This window comes from Hyperolius riggenbachi, chromosome 4, assembly GCF_040937935.1.
Source record: "Hyperolius riggenbachi isolate aHypRig1 chromosome 4, aHypRig1.pri, whole genome shotgun sequence".
NCBI classification, from domain to species: Eukaryota; Metazoa; Chordata; class Amphibia; order Anura; family Hyperoliidae; genus Hyperolius; species Hyperolius riggenbachi.
In genome coordinates this window covers 15,879,213-15,896,778 of record NC_090649.1, presented here as the reverse complement: position 1 = coordinate 15,896,778, position 17,566 = coordinate 15,879,213, and the positions used below count along the sequence as shown (strand labels likewise).

The following is a 17,566-nucleotide window of genomic DNA, read 5'->3' as shown; positions in this document are numbered from 1 at the left end:
TTCAATTCACTTTATTGTCATTGTGTAACACAACGAAATTACTTTTCATGACAACCCCACGGTGCATATAGGGAACATAGTAACAAGGAAGAGAAGAAATTATACAAGTATGCCAGGTATTACAGATGTTTAAACAATTTGTACACAGTGTTAATTATTTCAGAGAGGATTCAGAGTTTATCAAGTTTATGGCGGATGGGAAAAAGCTGTCTTTCAGTCTGTTTGTGTGTGTGCGGATTGATCTAAAACGTTTATCTAATGGAAGGAGCTCAAACAGGGCATTTCCAGGGTGAGTGTTGTCTTTGATAATGTTTTTGGCCCTTCTCAAGCTGCGAGTATTATACAAAAGTTCCAGTGATGGTAGTTCAGTGCCAATAATGGCTTCTGCTGTTTTAACAACTCGCTGCAGGGCTTCTCTAGTAGCCTTCGTGCAGCTGTTGTACCAGGCCGTCATGCAATTGGTCAGAACGCTTTCTATAGTGCATCTGTAGAAATTAACCAGCAGCTTCTGTGGGAGGTTAGCGCTCCTTAGTTTTCTCAGAAAGTAGAGGCGTTGTTGTGCTTTGCCAGTTAGAGCTAAAGCATTGTCAGCCCAGGACAGGTTCTCTGCGATGGTGACTCCCAAAAATTTGAAGCTGGAAACTCTCTCCACAGCCTCTGCATTGATCATTAGCGGTAGGTGAGTAGTCTTTTTGGTGGTCCTCTCACCTGGACTGTCTTCCCATCAATCAGAAAGCCAGCACAGCTGCCATTTTACACTCTGACTGTGGCTGCTGTGAAGGAGACTAGGGACAGAGCTGTGCTGCTATTAGGGAAAGCGTTAGTTAGGCCTGTGTTCTGTGTCCCCAGTGTGGTTTCTTGCTGCTACAGAACCAATTCCCCATCTACATAACCCCAGAGCCTTTCTGAAGGCTGTGTTTTGATCTTGTGATATTGCTGATCAGTGTGTCCACACAGTGCACTTTAGCTGTTGCAGACAGGTGCAGTCAGTGCTTAGATCTATAGTAGTTCACCCTTCTAAGGGCTGCTTTTCTTTTTCTTGCTATTGTTATATTACAATTCTGTGTGTTCAGTGCACCCATTAGCTGTTGGAGACAGGTCTGCTGGTCCTAGTAGTGCACTGACCATAATCCTTCACCACCACTACTGGCATCTAGTATCAGCTACTGACCCCAGTATAAGGTCTCAGTGAAGAATCAGTGTTTTTTAGTCACTGAACTGTCATTGAACTACCTCAGCACGACCATAGAGGCTGGAAATCCGCGATAGCCTGCACTTCAGTGACTGTGCGCACAAGCCCGGTGGCCACTACACACCACTACACAAAGATTGCCACCAGGAGGACTAACATTTATGTCCTGGAGGTGTCAACTAGCAAAAACAATGATTTGCTCACCTGACGTTATCACTAGTTGTCTGTGGTGCGTTAAACGCGGAGTTTCATCCGTCAGTGTGAACCAGGCCTAACCCTTATATTACCTTATTGCCGTGTACACACGCCGGATGTTTTAAAGCACTTCATTACACAAATGTAGGAATGTAGCGTATATTCCGGCGTAGAAGATGACTTTTTAACCCGATTTGATGTTCGCTACATCACTACATAGAGCATACATGTCAGACTCTGGCCCGTGGGCCAAATCTGGCCCTCAGAATCATTCAATTTGGCCCTCAAGTAGTTTCCCCACTTTATATTATATATGGCCCGCTCTATACCACCAAGGAAGCTGTATTGGAGGTGAAGCCCTAGATCACCAGAAGCCATATGGGGGAGGTAGGGGGGAAGCACTAAACACCAGGGAACTGTATAAGGGAGGGTGGGGTCTCTAGACACCATGGAACTGTATAGGGGAGGGTGGGGTCTCTAGACACCAGGGAACTGTATAGGGGAGGGTGGGGTCTCTAGACACCATGGAACTGTATAGGGGAGGGTGTGGTCTCCAGACACCATGGAACTGTATAGGGGAGGGTGGGGTCTCTAGACACCATGGAACCGTAAGGGGGTTGGAGGGGGGGGGGGACATAGGACACCTGGGAACTTTATAAGGGAGGATGGTGCCCAGTAGTCATTGAGGTTGGCCTGCGACTAGGTCCCAGTGTAAAATTTTCGCCCACATTGTCTTTGAGTTTGACACCCCTGGGGTAGAGGGAATAACAATGTTTGTAGATACCTGCATTAATGAGCATTAAGGTGATTTTTGGCAGCAAAACACACCAGGGGCTTGATTCACAAAGCGGTGCTAACCCAGTTAGAGACTTTAGGGGCTCGATTTACCAAGCGGTGCAAAGTGTTAGCACCGTGGTGAAAAGGCCCTCTTCACGCCTAAAGTCACTTTAGGCATGATAAGAAGGGCTTCGCGCGAAGTTTCCGCGCGTAAAGTTTTGCGCGCGCTCCCGCGTGCGTGCGCGCGAAGCGCCCCTCACTTCGCGCGATGCGCCCATTAAACCCTATGGGACTTTGCGCGCGCGCCTGTGCGGGTGCGCGCGCAAAACTTTGCGCGCGATAACTTCGCGCGAAGTGCAGCCAAAAACGGTGCTAACTCAGTGGTGAAGAGGTCATCACGCCTAAAGTCCTTTAGGCGTGATAACTGGGTTAGCACCGCTTGGTGAATCGAGCCCCAGGCGTGATAACCATTGCACCACGCTGGTGAAAAACCAGTTTAGGCGTGATAAGTTTAGGTGTGATAAGTTTAGGCGTAATAAGTTTAGGCATGCTAAGTTTAGATAAGTTTAGATCGCGCGCAAAGTCCCGCACGCAAAGCAGCGCCATTAAACTCTATGCGAAGTGCATCAGACTTTGCTAGCGCAAAACTTTTGATCAGCAGTGCACTGCGGTGCTAACGCAGTTGGTGCTTAAACTTATCATGCCTAAACTTATCACACCTAAACTTATCATGCCTAAACTTATCACACCTAAACTTATCACACCTAAACTTATCATGCCTAAACTGAGTTTAGGCGTGATAAAGGGCTTTTCACCAGGGTGCTAACTGTTAGCACCGCTTTGTGAATCAGGCCCCAGGTGTGATAAGCCTCTAGAATGTAGTGCAGTGGCAGCAGCGGGGAGCAACCTACCTCTTCCTGGTTCCAGGCGCTGGAGCTCTGCATGCAGCTGGTCTGGTCTTCTCTGTTGTCCAATGCCACTCTCACTGTACTTCCTGTGAGACCGGCATTGGACAACCGAGAAGACCAGACCAGTTGCACGCAGTGCTTCGGGGCCTGGAAGAGAAGAGGTAAGTCATTCTCCACTGCTGCCGCTGTGATTCTAAAGGGGGGGAGCGCAGAAGGGGGGGCCCAGGTGAGGGAAGGAGGAGGCTGCCCCCCTCCTCGCTGATCTGTGCCCGCTGCTCCCCCTTCCAGGCTACTGTCTGGGGGCACCTATAGACCTGCCTACCTATACTGGGGACACCTATAGACCTGGCTTCCTAAACTGGGGACACACACAGATGTGGCTAAGTAAACTGGGGACACCTATAGACCTGGCTACCAATACTGGGGACACCCATAGACCTGGCTACCTATACTGGAGACACCTATAGACCTGGCTACCTATACTGGGGGCACCTATGAATCTGTAGCTACCTATACTGGGGCAACTATACTTGGCTATCGGGGGGGGGGGGATTCTGCTACTTTGCTTAGGGCCCCATTTGGCCTTAATCCGGCTCTGGCAGGTGCACCCCAGTGCTAACATGAAACAGTTTTAAATATTGGCTTCACCATTGACTTACGCCACGTAGGTCAATGGTGAAGCCAATATTTAAAACTGTTTCGTGTTATCGTGTTACCGCAGATGTTGTCCCACAAGGCGCTGATGACCCAGCGTCAGATCAGATGCTCCTGGTGCATCGCATCCAATCTGAAATGTTCCATAGACTTGCATTGATTTAGCGTCACACTGCGTTAACATCCTCTAGCAAAGTCTGGTGCACTTCGCATAGAGTTTAATGGCGCTGCTTTGCGTGCGGGACTTTGCACGCGATCTAAACTTATCTAAACTTAATATGCCTAAACTTATCACACCTAAACTTATCACGCCTAAAGTCTCTAACTGGGTTAGCACCGCTTTGTGAATCAAGCCCCAGGTCTCATATAAAGGAGAACTTCATAGAGTGTTAATAAATCAGGCATTCAATAAAAATACATTTTGTAATTTATATCTATGAATGAGTCTGGAGACAGAAGGAAGATGATTCTTTCCACTACAGTTGCAAAAGTAAAATGGCTAATACTAAAGGATGCCTGAGAGAAACAGCTCAACTATCCTGATGTGTGCATGAAAAAAAAGAGTGCCATGAAAAAAGGGCCCGGCTGGATAACAAAATGGCGCCGGAGGATAACGAAATCTGAATAACGATAAACATCGTTGTCAGGCTTGGTTAACCATAAATACCGTTGTAAAAACAGACAGGAAATAATAGCGAAAATATATTAACGTTAAAAATCATTAAAAATCATTACATAATTCAACAATACAGCTTAACCCAACCCTACTCTCACACAGAACCCTCTCCTGGTGGTGCCTAACTCTACCCCCCCCCCCCCTCCCGGTGGTGCCTAACACTAACCCCCTGGTGGTGCCTAAGCCTAACCACACCCCTGGTGGTGCCTAAGCCTAACCACACCCCTGGTGGTGCCTAAGCCTAACCACACCCCTGATGGTGCCTAAAACTAACCACACCCCTGGTGGTGCCTAAAACTAACCACACCCCTGGTGGTGCCTAAGCCTAACCAACCCCCCTCCCCAGTGTTGCCTAAAACTAACCGTCGCCCGGGTGGTGCCTACTTATAACTACTCCCCTCAGCAGAAACACCCTTTTACACATAGAAACGATAATATCTTTGATAACGTAAAATCTGTACATACAAACAAAATAATATTACAAAAACTATAACGTTGCAAGCTTCTAAAACGATAACATACTTCAAAAACTGTAATGTTTTAATGTCGGTGAACACCTCGCACTGTACTACTTCCAGGTCCCTATGACCCGTAGTAGTACGGCTGCGCTGGCGTTGCGTGTCCTTGATCGCGCGCCTGTTGCCGGGCACTTTCTGACTTCATGAGTGACGGCGCGTTCATGCGCAGAGAGTGCCCGGCAACAGGCGAGCGATCAAAGACGCGCACCGCCGGCCCAGCACAGCCGGCCCAGCACAGCCGTACTACTACGGGTCATAGGGACACAGAAGTAGTACTGGCCCTTAAAGATTCGCTGGCGAACTGTTTGCCACCATCTCTAGTTGTTAACGATATTTATCACGGCGCCCTTTTTTCTGGGGTTTTTTTCCCCCATATTAACGATAATTGCATTGGAGTCTATGACGGCGTCCTTTTCGTCCAGCCTCAGCCGGCGCCCTTTTTTCCTGCTACCCTGTACCATCCAGGCACAGCAGGAGGTGTTTTTACCAACAGCAGAAAATCCATTCCCAACAATCTTGCAAAGTGTATTGTAAGTAAGAGACACACATGCATTGACAGATCTCCAATATAACTAGGCATATAGCCAATGTAACACTAATAACAGTTCACAGTAAGTTTGCATGGAAACCAGAAAAACGGACACCTGGTTGACCATCGCTCATCTGTTCAGGGTTTCTCCTTTGATGTGTTTATGTAATAAGGGCACTTGTTCTGTAATAAGCCTTGTTTTCTGCTTTCCACATCGCAGGAGGCTGGGGTGAAGAACAGCAGCTTCTTCTTTGATAATCTGGTGGCCACGGCCTTTGAGATGTTCATCGCTGGAACAGACACTACAGCCAGCACCCTGCAGTATTCCCTGCTGGTGATGATGAAGTATCCGCACATCCAGGGTAGGTGGCAGTTCAGAGGAGCGTGATCGTTGCTTTCCGAGAGACTATGGGTCAGCAGAGTGGCTGCGCTATGAGTGGGAGAGGAGCCGGTATTCCCATGACCTCCACCCCGTGTCCCGGGAAACTGTCTATGGCTTCTATTCACTAAGACAAGTTTGGTAAAATATGAAGGGTCACAAAAATTCTGTATTTGGCGTTTTGTTGATTTTCACACATGCGGCAATAGTTTGGTAAATAACCGCATGTGATAATCTCTGTGAATTCACATTTACCGACAGCTCCAGGTTGGAGACACCGGCCTCCCCGCAGCTGACTCCCCCCTCCATTATGGTGGGTACCTACCTACTGGGGCACCTACCTATCTAACCTATACTGGGGGCACCTACCTATCTAACATTCTGAGGGCTCCTACCTATCTAACTTATACTGTGGGCACCTATCTAACTTTTACTGTGGGCACCTATCTATCTCACATATAATGCGGGCACCTACCTATCTAACCTATACTGGGGGCACCTACCTATCTAGCCTATACTGCGGGTACCTACCTAGCTAACCTATACTGGTGGCACCTATATTGGAGGCTCTTATCTAGCTAACTTATACTGTGGACACCTACCTATCTAACCTATACCAGGGGGACCTGCCTTTCTAACCTATAATGAGGGCTCCTACCTATCTAACCTATACTGCAGGTACCTACCTAGCTCACCTATACTGGGGGAGCCTAACTATCTAACCTATACTGGAGGCACCTACCTATCTAACATATACTTGGGCACCTACCTATCTAACTTATACTGTGGGCACCTACCTATCAAACATATAATTCAGGCACCTACCCATCTAACCTATTCTGAGCGCATCTACCTATCTAACTTATACTGTGGACACCTACCTATCTAACCTATACCAGGGGGACCTGCCTATCTAACCTATACTGGGGGAGGCTACCTTAGTAACCTATACTGGGTGCACCTACCTATCTAACCTATACTGGGAGCTCCTACCTACCTAACCTATTCTGCGGGTACCTACCTAGCTAATCTATACTGGTGGAAACTATACTGGCTACCCATATTGGAGGCACCTACTTAGCTAACCTATACTGTGGACACCTACCTATCTAACCTATACCGGGGGCACCTGCCTATCTAACCTATACTGGGGGCAACTATATACTGGAGGCACCTACCTGGCTAACCTATACTGGGGGAAATTATACTGGCAACCTATACTGGGGCACCTATGCCCGGCTACCTATACAGGGGGGACCTATAGCTGGCTACCCATACTGGGTCAAACTAAACCTGGCTAACCTATACTGCAGGCACCTATACCTGGCTCCACCGGGGGGGGCCACAATTTTTACAACCTTGCCCTGGGTGCAATGTAGGCTAGAAACTGCCCTGAACTTGTGTTACCGCATGTGATAAACTTTGTGAATTCACATTTATTGAGGATTTTACCCCATACGTCTGTAATTTACCTCAAAAGTTTGTAATTTAAGTTTTCCACGGGGAAAAGCATTGTAAATTGAAGCCATCTCATTGTGAGCGATGAGGATGGAAAACACCAGGTAACTTAGGGTTCAAACACATCCAATTTGTATTGGCCAATGCTTAGCCAATATTACCACCTTCACAGAGTATGAGGTCCGATAGACATTGAACACCATGAATAGACTGTGTAGGTAAGCTCTCATATCACGTGACCTGAAGGGTGGAAGGAATGGACCTCGCAAAAAAGAACACAGAGACACCGGGAGCTCGGATGGTGCAGTACGTACAAGTATGGTCTCAGAATAGTGTGCAGTAGAGACTGTGGTACTCACAAGGGTGGTTTGCAACAATGGGCAACAATCCAATCTTTGCTTGTGGGGAATAACCGTCCCCAATTGGGTATGGAAGATCTGTATGGTGATCACTCTCTGAAAAAGCCTTAGAGCTCAGGGGCAGTCCCGGGCTGCCCATGAGGCAGGGTGAGGCAGGTTCCTCAGGTGGCGGAAGTGGGGGGGAGGCGGCATCCTGGCCGTGGGTGGGGGGGTGCCAAGGTGGAGGGGGTAGCAGCCAGGAAGGGGGAGCAGCGGGCACAGCGGTGGGGAAGGGGGTCGGACCCCCCCTTCACCTGGGGCTCCCCCGGCCGAGCTCCCCCTCCAGCTATTTGCACTACCTATACTGGGAAAAGTTATACCACCTATGGGGGGGGGGGGGGGGGGCGGCTGGCGTCCTCAAAAGTTTGCCTCAGGCAGAAAAAAGTCTAGAACCTGCACTACTCAGGGGAGTCACTCCTCACAGAGGGGGATATAAGGAACATACGGAGGAGACTGAGGTGCCCAAGAGTATAAAACAATTAAAAAGTTAAAATTGAGGTGGCTTACCTCATAGACGACAAGACTTACAGTATTGTCCAAAAAGTTTAATGGCACAAGCCTTGTGTTATTGTACTTTTTGAACAATACTGTATTGTCATTTATGAGGTCAGCCACCTCCATTTTAACTTTTTGATTGTTTTATACTCTTGTGCGCCTCACCACCGTGTGTTTCTCATATCGCATGGAAGTGGTACCATTGGACAATAACTGTCCAATGAAAATTGAAAGTGTGTATGCACCCTAACTGGGGGATGCCACCTGGTGGCTGCTTCACAGTGCAGTGGGCTCTTCTCTGTCTTCTGGGGGCTGTTTTGACTACTGAACAGCTGAGTCATTGTAACAGAAGGCCATCATGCTATAGACCTTTCCATCAATAGGACTTTTCCTGGAACTTTATAGTCCTATTTTGTGGTTATAAGATACAAATCTAAGTTTGCATTGTCTTGGATGAATGATGCAAGCTTTTTAATATTTTACAGCTCTCAAGAAATCTTGAACTACTGACCTTTTATATGTGTTCTCTGCTCTTAGAAGTGTTTATCTGCTATGCGAGAGTTTTATGGCCTGTAATTAGTTATCAGTGAGCGGCAGTACGTCAAATAATGATGATGTTCAGTCAGGGCCGGTTTAAGCAGCAATGGGGCCCCAGGGCAAAATAAACCTGGGGGGCCCCCCCAACATATACCCCGGGACAAAAATCGGTATTAGGGGACCTTTTTTGCAGCTGGTATAGTCAGGGTGTGAAGCCCCAATCGGTCGGAGCTCCACATTCTGGCTATCCCAGCCTGCATGGGGAACAAGGGGTTAAAAAGTTTCAGGAGGGGGGACCCCACATAATTTTTTTAAAAAAAAAAATTCCCACACTCTAAACATAAAATAATAATTGGGAAAATAGGAAAAAATGCCAGGGATCTTCATACAGCCATATTGCGGCTGTATAGCGATCCCTGGCCAAAGCACTGCGGCTGCGTATGGGCCCCCTGGACCCCCGTCAGGAAATTTATTGTGCTTTCGTTTGATGCATGTAAAATTACACTACCGTTAGGTTTGCTACTAAAAGTGACATTTACCGCATTTAAAAGTATACTTTTTTCCTTCGAAACTTTAAAATCGATTTTCTCAAAAACTATAAGGTCTTTTTGAAAAATTGTTTTTTCCTCTTATTCCTAATGATCTCTTTAACATATCCTGCAAATTTAGGGTTTCTAGCATTTAAGGTGGATTTGCTATTAACCATTAAAGTCGGCAGGTTTTTAAATGTGTATTTTTTTTTTCCTTTGAAACTTTAAAATCAATTTTCTCAAAAACTATAAGGCCGATTTGAAATTTTTTTTTTCCTCTTGTAGCCACTGGGGGCCCCTACAAGCTCTGGGGCCCTGGGGCAGCTGCCTCCTTTGCCTTAATGGTAGCGCCGGCCCTGTGTTCAGTAATGAAGGACCTTCTGCATGCATAAATCCCATCTCTGCTGCACAGGACTATGTGTACGTGGAGATGGGTTGTCCATATGTGATGATAGTAGTAAAAATGTTTCTGTACCGTGTTAGCCAAACAATATATGTAGGTAGAAAAAAACAAAGTCTTGTAAAGTCTACCTTTTAATGGCTAACTGATAAAGTTAAATAATGCAAGCTTTCTGGTATCTAGTCCCCTTCTTCAGGCATATTTCTAGATGTTAGCTGTAGTAAAACACTGATGCAGGGAAGCTGCATGAAGATGACAGTTGTACTGGTTGCTGTTTAGCAGTTAGATGTCAGGTGATCAGCAGGCTGGAGCCAGTGAGCTTATGCAAGCAAACATGAAATCTAGCAGGTTTCTGAAGATCATGAAGCCAAGTCAATCATGTTACATAAGGAGTCATGAATCCTGTTCCACAATTTAAACCTTCTGTTAATGTCTTGAACATTTTCATAAATTTGTACTCAGAAATCTTTCTTGCTTGTTCATTTTTGAAGTTACCCTTGAGAATAAGTACTTTTAGATCTTGCATGCTGTGTCCTGGTTCACAGAAGTGTTGGCCCACTGGTGTGTCCATTTTACCCTCATTAATTTTAAAGCGGTGATGGTTCATTCTTGTGCGCAGTTTTTGTCCTGTTTCTCCTATATAGATTCCTCTTGAGGGGCATTTCATGCAGCGTATCATGTATACAACATTGGATGACTCGCAGGAAAATTGGTCTGATATTTGATGATATTTCTGTGAGTTTGGTATTTGTATTTGGCTTGTGCACAAGATATAAGGGCAGGTCTCACACTTTGTGTTATTGCAGGGTAATGTGCCTGGAGTTTCTGGTGTAGATAATGCACTTCTGATAATCATTTGTCTCAAATTGGGAGGTTGTCTGAAAGCAAGCATTGGTAAATCAGGAAAAACTTCTTTCAGGCGTTTGTCTTTATGGAGTATCGGTTGTAGGGCTTTCGATATCTTCCTCAGTGTCTTTAATCTTGGGTTGTAGGTGACCACTATTGGGACTCTGTGATGATAAATTCCATCTCTGCTGCACAGGACTATGTGTATGTGGAGAAGGGATGTAAGGGTTGTCCGTATGTGATGGGGGCTAGTGATGGTTGGATTGTTTCTTCACTCACACAGCCAATACATTTCTGACTCATACTGAAGTCTCTGTCCACAGACAGGATACAGATGGAATTAGATGAGGTCATTGGATCAGACAGACTGCCAGGAATCGCAGACCGCTCACAGATGCCATATACTAATGCTGTGGTGCACGAGATCATGAGATACCTGGACCTTGTCCCCTTGTCCCTTCCACACCAAACGGCAGAAGACATCAACTTCAAGGGCTTCACCATACCCAAGGTGGGCAATGACTTACACTTTATCCAATCACTCAATACAAAACTCTTTCACTGGTAACTTTTCCTCTCCCCTCTCTCTCTTGTTGTTCCCCAAGGCTCAGTGCATAGGCCAGTGCTCTTCTTTTGTTATACCTACTTCTTAGGCAAACTCATATCCTCATTCAGCCAAGAATACTAATTGTATGTGGAAGAGATTCAGATTTACCTTCACAAACATGTCTTTGTCCCAAAACTCAACTTTTGTAAGATTGAACTAAGATTGGTTCCTGGACAAGAGCTGCCTGAAGAAGAAAATCTGCAGCACCACGTCAGTAGTTATAGCCCTTTATTTGGAGTAAAACAGAGAGGTAGCCATTAACAGCAACAGACGTTGTTTCGCAGTAACACTCTTTTTCAAGCTGTAAGCATCTGTCTCTCAGATTTAAATAAAGGGCTATAACTACTGACATGGTGCTGCAGATTTTCTTCTTCTTGTTAATTGACCCTGTTGGGCTACAGGGTTTTCCTGCATAGCACATGTCTATCTCCATTGGGTGCTGGTCCACTCCATTGCTATAACACAAGAACTGCCTTACAGGGAAGCTTCTGTAAATGTCCCAGAACTCTTTCAAGACTTTATAACCAGAGATTATTACACCAAATGATTTCTGTGACTTATGAGGTGTCTCAACCCCGCATGACCCATCCAATATTGTACATTTCATCTTCCATAAACAGGTCTTGTGCCGACATCACTGCAGGATATGATAGCTGGTGATGTTGGAGATGAATCCTACAGTTCAAAATGGCATTTCTATTTCAGGGAACCAATGTCATTCCTCTTCTCGCCTCTGCGCTGGCGGACCCCGAGCACTGGAAGAATCCCCACCAGTTTGACCCGGAGAACTTCCTGGACGAAGATGGGAAATTCTGTAAACAAGAAGCACTAATTCCCTTCTCTATAGGTATAACACTGACACCAGATCTCTATAGGCATAACCCCATCACCAGATCTCTATAGGTGTAACACTGACACCAGATCTCTATAGGTATAACACCCACACCAGATCTCTATAGGTATAACACCCACACCAGATCTCTATAGGTATAACACCCACACCAGATCTCTATAGGTATAACACTGACACCAGATCTCTATAGGCGTAACCCCATCACCAGATCTCTATAGGTGTAACACAAACACCAGATCTCTATAGGTATAACACCCACACCAGATCTCTATAGGCATAACCCCGTCACCAGATCTCTATAGGCGTATCCCCATCACCAGATCTCTATAGGAATAACACCCACACCAGATCTCTATAGGTGTAACACTCACACCAGATCTCTATAGGCGTATCCCCATCACCAGATCTCTATAGGTGTAACCCCATCACCAGATCTCTATAGGTGTAACACTCACACCAGATCTATATAGGTGTAAAACTCACACCAGATCTCTATAGGCGTAACCCCATCACCAGATCTCTATAGGTGTAACACCCACACCAGATCTCTATAGGCGTAACACTCACACCAGATCTCTATAGGCGTAACACTCACATCAGATCTCTATAGGCGTAACACTCACACCAGATCTCTATAGGCATAATCCCATCACCAGATCTCTATAGGTGTAACACTCACACCAGATCTCTATAGGCGTAACACTCACACCAGATCTCTATAGGTGTAACACTCACACCAGATCTCTATAGGCGTAACACTCACACCAGATCTCTATAGGCGTAACCCCATCACCAGATCTCTATAGGCGTAACACTCACACCAGATCTCTATAGGTGTAACACTCACACCAGATCTCTATAGGCGTAACACTCACACCAGATCTCTATAGGTATAACACCCACACCAGATCTCTATAGGCGTAACACTCACACCAGATCTCTATAGGCGTAACACTCACACCAGATCTCTATAGGCGTAACCCCATCACCAGATCTCTATAGGCGTAACACTCACACCAGATCTCTATAGGTATAACACCCACACCAGATCTCTATAGGCGTAACACTCACACCAGATCTCTATAGGCGTAACACTCACACCAGATCTCTATAGGTATAACACCCACACCAGATCTCTATAGGCGTAACACTCACACCAGATCTCTATAGGCGTAACACTCACACCAGATCTCTATAGGCGTAACACTCACACCAGATCTCTATAGGTATAACACCCACACCAGATCTCTATAGGCGTAACACTCACACCAGATCTCTATAGGCGTAACACTCACACCAGATCTCTATAGGCGTAACCCCATCACCAGATCTCTATAGGTGTAACACTCACACCAGATCTCTATAGGCGTAACACTCACACCAGATCTCTATAGGTATAACACCCACACCAGATCTCTATAGGCGTAACACTCACACCAGATCTCTATAGGCGTAACACTCACACCAGATCTCTATAGGCGTAACCCCATCACCAGATCTCTATAGGTGTAACACCTACACCAGATCTCTATAGGCGTAACACTCACACCAGATCTCTATAGGTGTAACACTCACACCAGATCTCTATAGGCGTAATACTCACACCAGATCTCTATAGGCGTAACCCCATCACCAGATCTCTATAGGCGTAACACTCACACCAGATCTCTATAGGCGTAACACTCACACCAGATCTCTATAGGTGTAACACTCACACCAGATCTCTATAGGCGTAACACTCACACCAGATCTCTATAGGCGTAACACTCACACCAGATCTCTATAGGTATAACACCCACACCAGGGGCTCGATTCACAAAGCGGTGCTAACCCAGTTAGCATGCCTAAAAGACTTTAGGCATGATAACCATTGCACCATGCTGGTGAAAAGCCAGTTTAGGCGTGATAAGTTTAGGTGTGATAAGTTTAGGTGTGATAAGTTTAGGCATGCTAAGGGCTCGATTCACAAAGCGGTGCTAACCCAGTTAGCACGCCTAAAAGACTTTAGGCATGATAACCATTGCACCATGCTGGTGAAAAGCCAGTTTAGGCGTGATAAGTTTAGGCGTGATAAGTTTAGGTGTGATAAGTTTAGGCATGATAAGTTTAGATAAGTTTAGATCGCTTGCAAAGTCCCGCACGCAAAGCAGCGCCATTAAAGTTTATACAAAGTGCACCAGTCTTTGCTAGCGTAAAGCTTTTGATCAGCTGTGCACTGCGGTGCTAACGCAGTTGCCGCTTAAACTTATCATGCCTAAACTTATCACACCTAAACTTATTATGCCTAAACTTATCACACCTAAACTTATCACACCTAAACTTATCATGCCTAAACTGAGTTTAGGCATGATAAAGGGCTTTTCACCAGCGTGCTAACTGTTAGCACCGCTTTGTGAATCAGGCCCTAAGTTTAGATAAGTTTAGATCGCTTGCAAAGTCCCGCACGCAAAGCAGCGCCATTAAACTTTATACAAAGTGCACCAGTCTTTGCTAGCGTAAAACTTTTGATCAGCTGTGCACTGCGGTGCTAACGCAGTTGGCGCTTAAACTTAGCATGCCTAAACTTATCACACCTAAACTTATCATGCCTAAACTTATCACACCTAAACTTATCACACCTAAACTTATCATGCCTAAACTGAGTTTAGGCATGATAAAGGGCTTTTCACCAGCGTGCTAACTGTTAGCACCGCTTTGTGAATCAGGCCCCAGATCTCTATAGGCGTAACACTCACACCAGATCTCTATAGGCGTAACACTCACACCAGATCTCTATAGGCGTAACCCCATCACCAGATCTCTATAGGTGTAACACTCACACCAGATCTCTATAGGCGTAACACTCACACCAGATCTCTATAGGTATAACACCCACACCAGATCTCTATAGGCGTAACACTCACACCAGATCTCTATAGGCGTAACACTCACACCAGATCTCTATTGGCGTAACCCCATCACCAGATCTCTATAGGCGTAACCCCATCACCAGATCTCTATAGGTATAACACCCACACCAGATCTCTATAGGCGTAACACTCACACCAGATCTCTATAGGTATAATTCCCACACCAGATCTCTATAGGCGTAACACTCACACCAGATCTCTATAGGTATAATTCCCACACCAGATCTCTATAGGTATAACACCCACACCAGATCTCTATAGGCGTAACACTCACACCAGATCTCTATAGGTATAATTCCCACACCAGATCTCTATAGGCGTAACACTCACACCAGATCTCTATAGGTATAATTCCCACACCAGATCTCTATAGGTATAACACCCACACCAGATCTCTATAGGCGTAACACTCACACCAGATCTCTATAGGTATAATTCCCACACCAGATCTCTATAGGCGTAATCCCATCACCAGATCTCTATAGGTATAACACCCACACCAGATCTCTATAGGTGTAACACTCACACCAGATCTCTGTAGGCATAATCCCATCACCAGATCTCTATAGGTATAACACTGACACCAGATCTCTATAGGTGTAACACTCACACCAGATCTCTATAGGTGTAAAACTCACACCAGATCTCTATAGGTATAACACCCACACCAGATCTCTATTGTGTAACACTCACACCAGATCTCTATAGGTATAACACCCACACCAGATCTCTATTGTGTAACACTCACACCAGATCTCTATAGGCGTAACACTCACACCAGATCTCTATAGGTATAACACCCACACCAGATCTCTATAGGTATAATTCCCACACCAGATCTCTATAGGTATAACACCCACACCAGATCTCTATAGGCGTAACACTCACACCAGATCTCTATAGGCGTAACACTCACACCAGATCTCTATAGGTATAACACCCACACCAGATCTCTATAGGTATAATTCCCACACCAGATCTCTATAGGTAGAACACTCACACCAGATCTCTATAGGCGTAACACTCACACCAGATCTTTATAGGTATAATTCCCACACCAGATCTCTATAGGTATAACACCCACACCAGATCTCTATAGGCGTACCACTCACACCAGATCTCTATAGGCGTAACCCCATCACCAGATCTCTATAGGCGTAACACTCACACCAGATCTCTATAGGTGTAACACTCACACCAGATCTATATAGGCGTAACACTCACACCAGATCTCTATAGGTATAACACCCACACCAGATCTCTATAGGTATAATTCCCACACCAGATCTCTATAGGTATAACACCCACACCAGATCTCTATAGGCGTAACACTCACACCAGATCTCTATAGGCGTAACACTCACACCAGATCTCTATAGGTATAACACCCACACCAGATCTCTATAGGTATAATTCCCACACCAGATCTCTATAGGTATAACACTCACACCAGATCTCTATAGGCGTAACACTCACACCAGATCTTTATAGGTATAATTCCCACACCAGATCTCTATAGGTATAACACCCACACCAGATCTCTATAGGCGTACCACTCACACCAGATCTCTATAGGCATAACACTCACACCAGATCTCTATAGGCGTAACACTCACACCAGATCTCTATAGGCATAATTCCCACACCAGATCTCTATAGGTATAACGCGTACGTACGAAAAGGGCGTCGGGAAAAAAGGGCGCGTGGTATAAACGATAAATGGAAATATCGTTTATAGAAATTATTGTGTATTATTTCGTTTATAAATAGTGTTTTAAGAATTTATAAATCACTAAATAATGTGTATGAGATCGGCAATTCTTAAAACGTTAATCTTCCCTGTTTGTAAAGTGAAACTTATATTTTCGTTTATTAAAAACCCTCCCTGTACCTATCCCTAACCCCTAGACCCCCTGTTGGTGCCTAAACCTAAGACCCCCCTGTTGGTGCCTAAACCTAAGACCCCCCTGTTGGTGCCTAAACCTAAGACCCCCCTGTTGGTGCCTAAACCTAAGACCCCCCTGTTGGTGCCTAAACCTAAGACCCCCCTGTTGGTGCCTAAACCTAAGACCCCCCTGTTGGTGCCTAAACCTAAGACCCCCCTGTTGGTGCCTAAACCTAAGACCCCCCAGTTGGTGCCTAAACCTAAAACCCCCTATGGATAATAATATTTTACAGACATTAATAAATAAAAAATGTAAAGAAAAAAAATGTAAATTATTTTTTGGGGTGGATAATAATGTGTTAGAAATGTTTTAGAAATAGTGATTTATTATCTTCATAAACATTATTCGTCACTGGCTCATTTTGTAAACTTAAATCATCACAAACATAGTTATAAATCCTTAAAAATCTCCGGGCGCCGTTATAAACCCTTAAAAATCTCCGGCGCCTTATTTTCCCCGTTCAGCGCCCATTAAACGATATTTATAATGGAAGTGAATGGGGCGCCCTTTTTGTCCACTTGTCTCATGCGCCCAAATCTACTGCTTCCAGGTATAACACCCACACCAGATCTCTATAGGTATAATTCCCACACCAGATCTCTATAGGTATAACACCCACACCAGATCTCTATAGGCGTAACACTCACACCAGATCTCTATAGGTATAATTCCCACACCAGATCTCTATAGGCATAACACTCACACCAGATCTCTATAGGCGTAACACTCACACCAGATCTCTATAGGTATAATTCCCAC

General features: G+C 45.3%; 1 protein-coding gene across 2 annotated transcripts in view; it reads left to right on the top strand.

The window, feature by feature from the left end:
- Positions 1–17,566, top strand: part of LOC137571131 (cytochrome P450 2C20-like) — a 77,411-nt gene that overhangs the window by 58,311 nt on the left and 1,534 nt on the right. For both annotated transcript variants that reach the window (XM_068279857.1, XM_068279858.1), the window contains exons 6-8: positions 5,670–5,811; positions 10,816–11,003; positions 11,805–11,946. In XM_068279857.1, the coding sequence (XP_068135958.1) occupies positions 5,670–5,811; positions 10,816–11,003; positions 11,805–11,946 (472 nt within the window). The remainder of the gene's footprint in view (positions 1–5,669; positions 5,812–10,815; positions 11,004–11,804; positions 11,947–17,566) is intronic.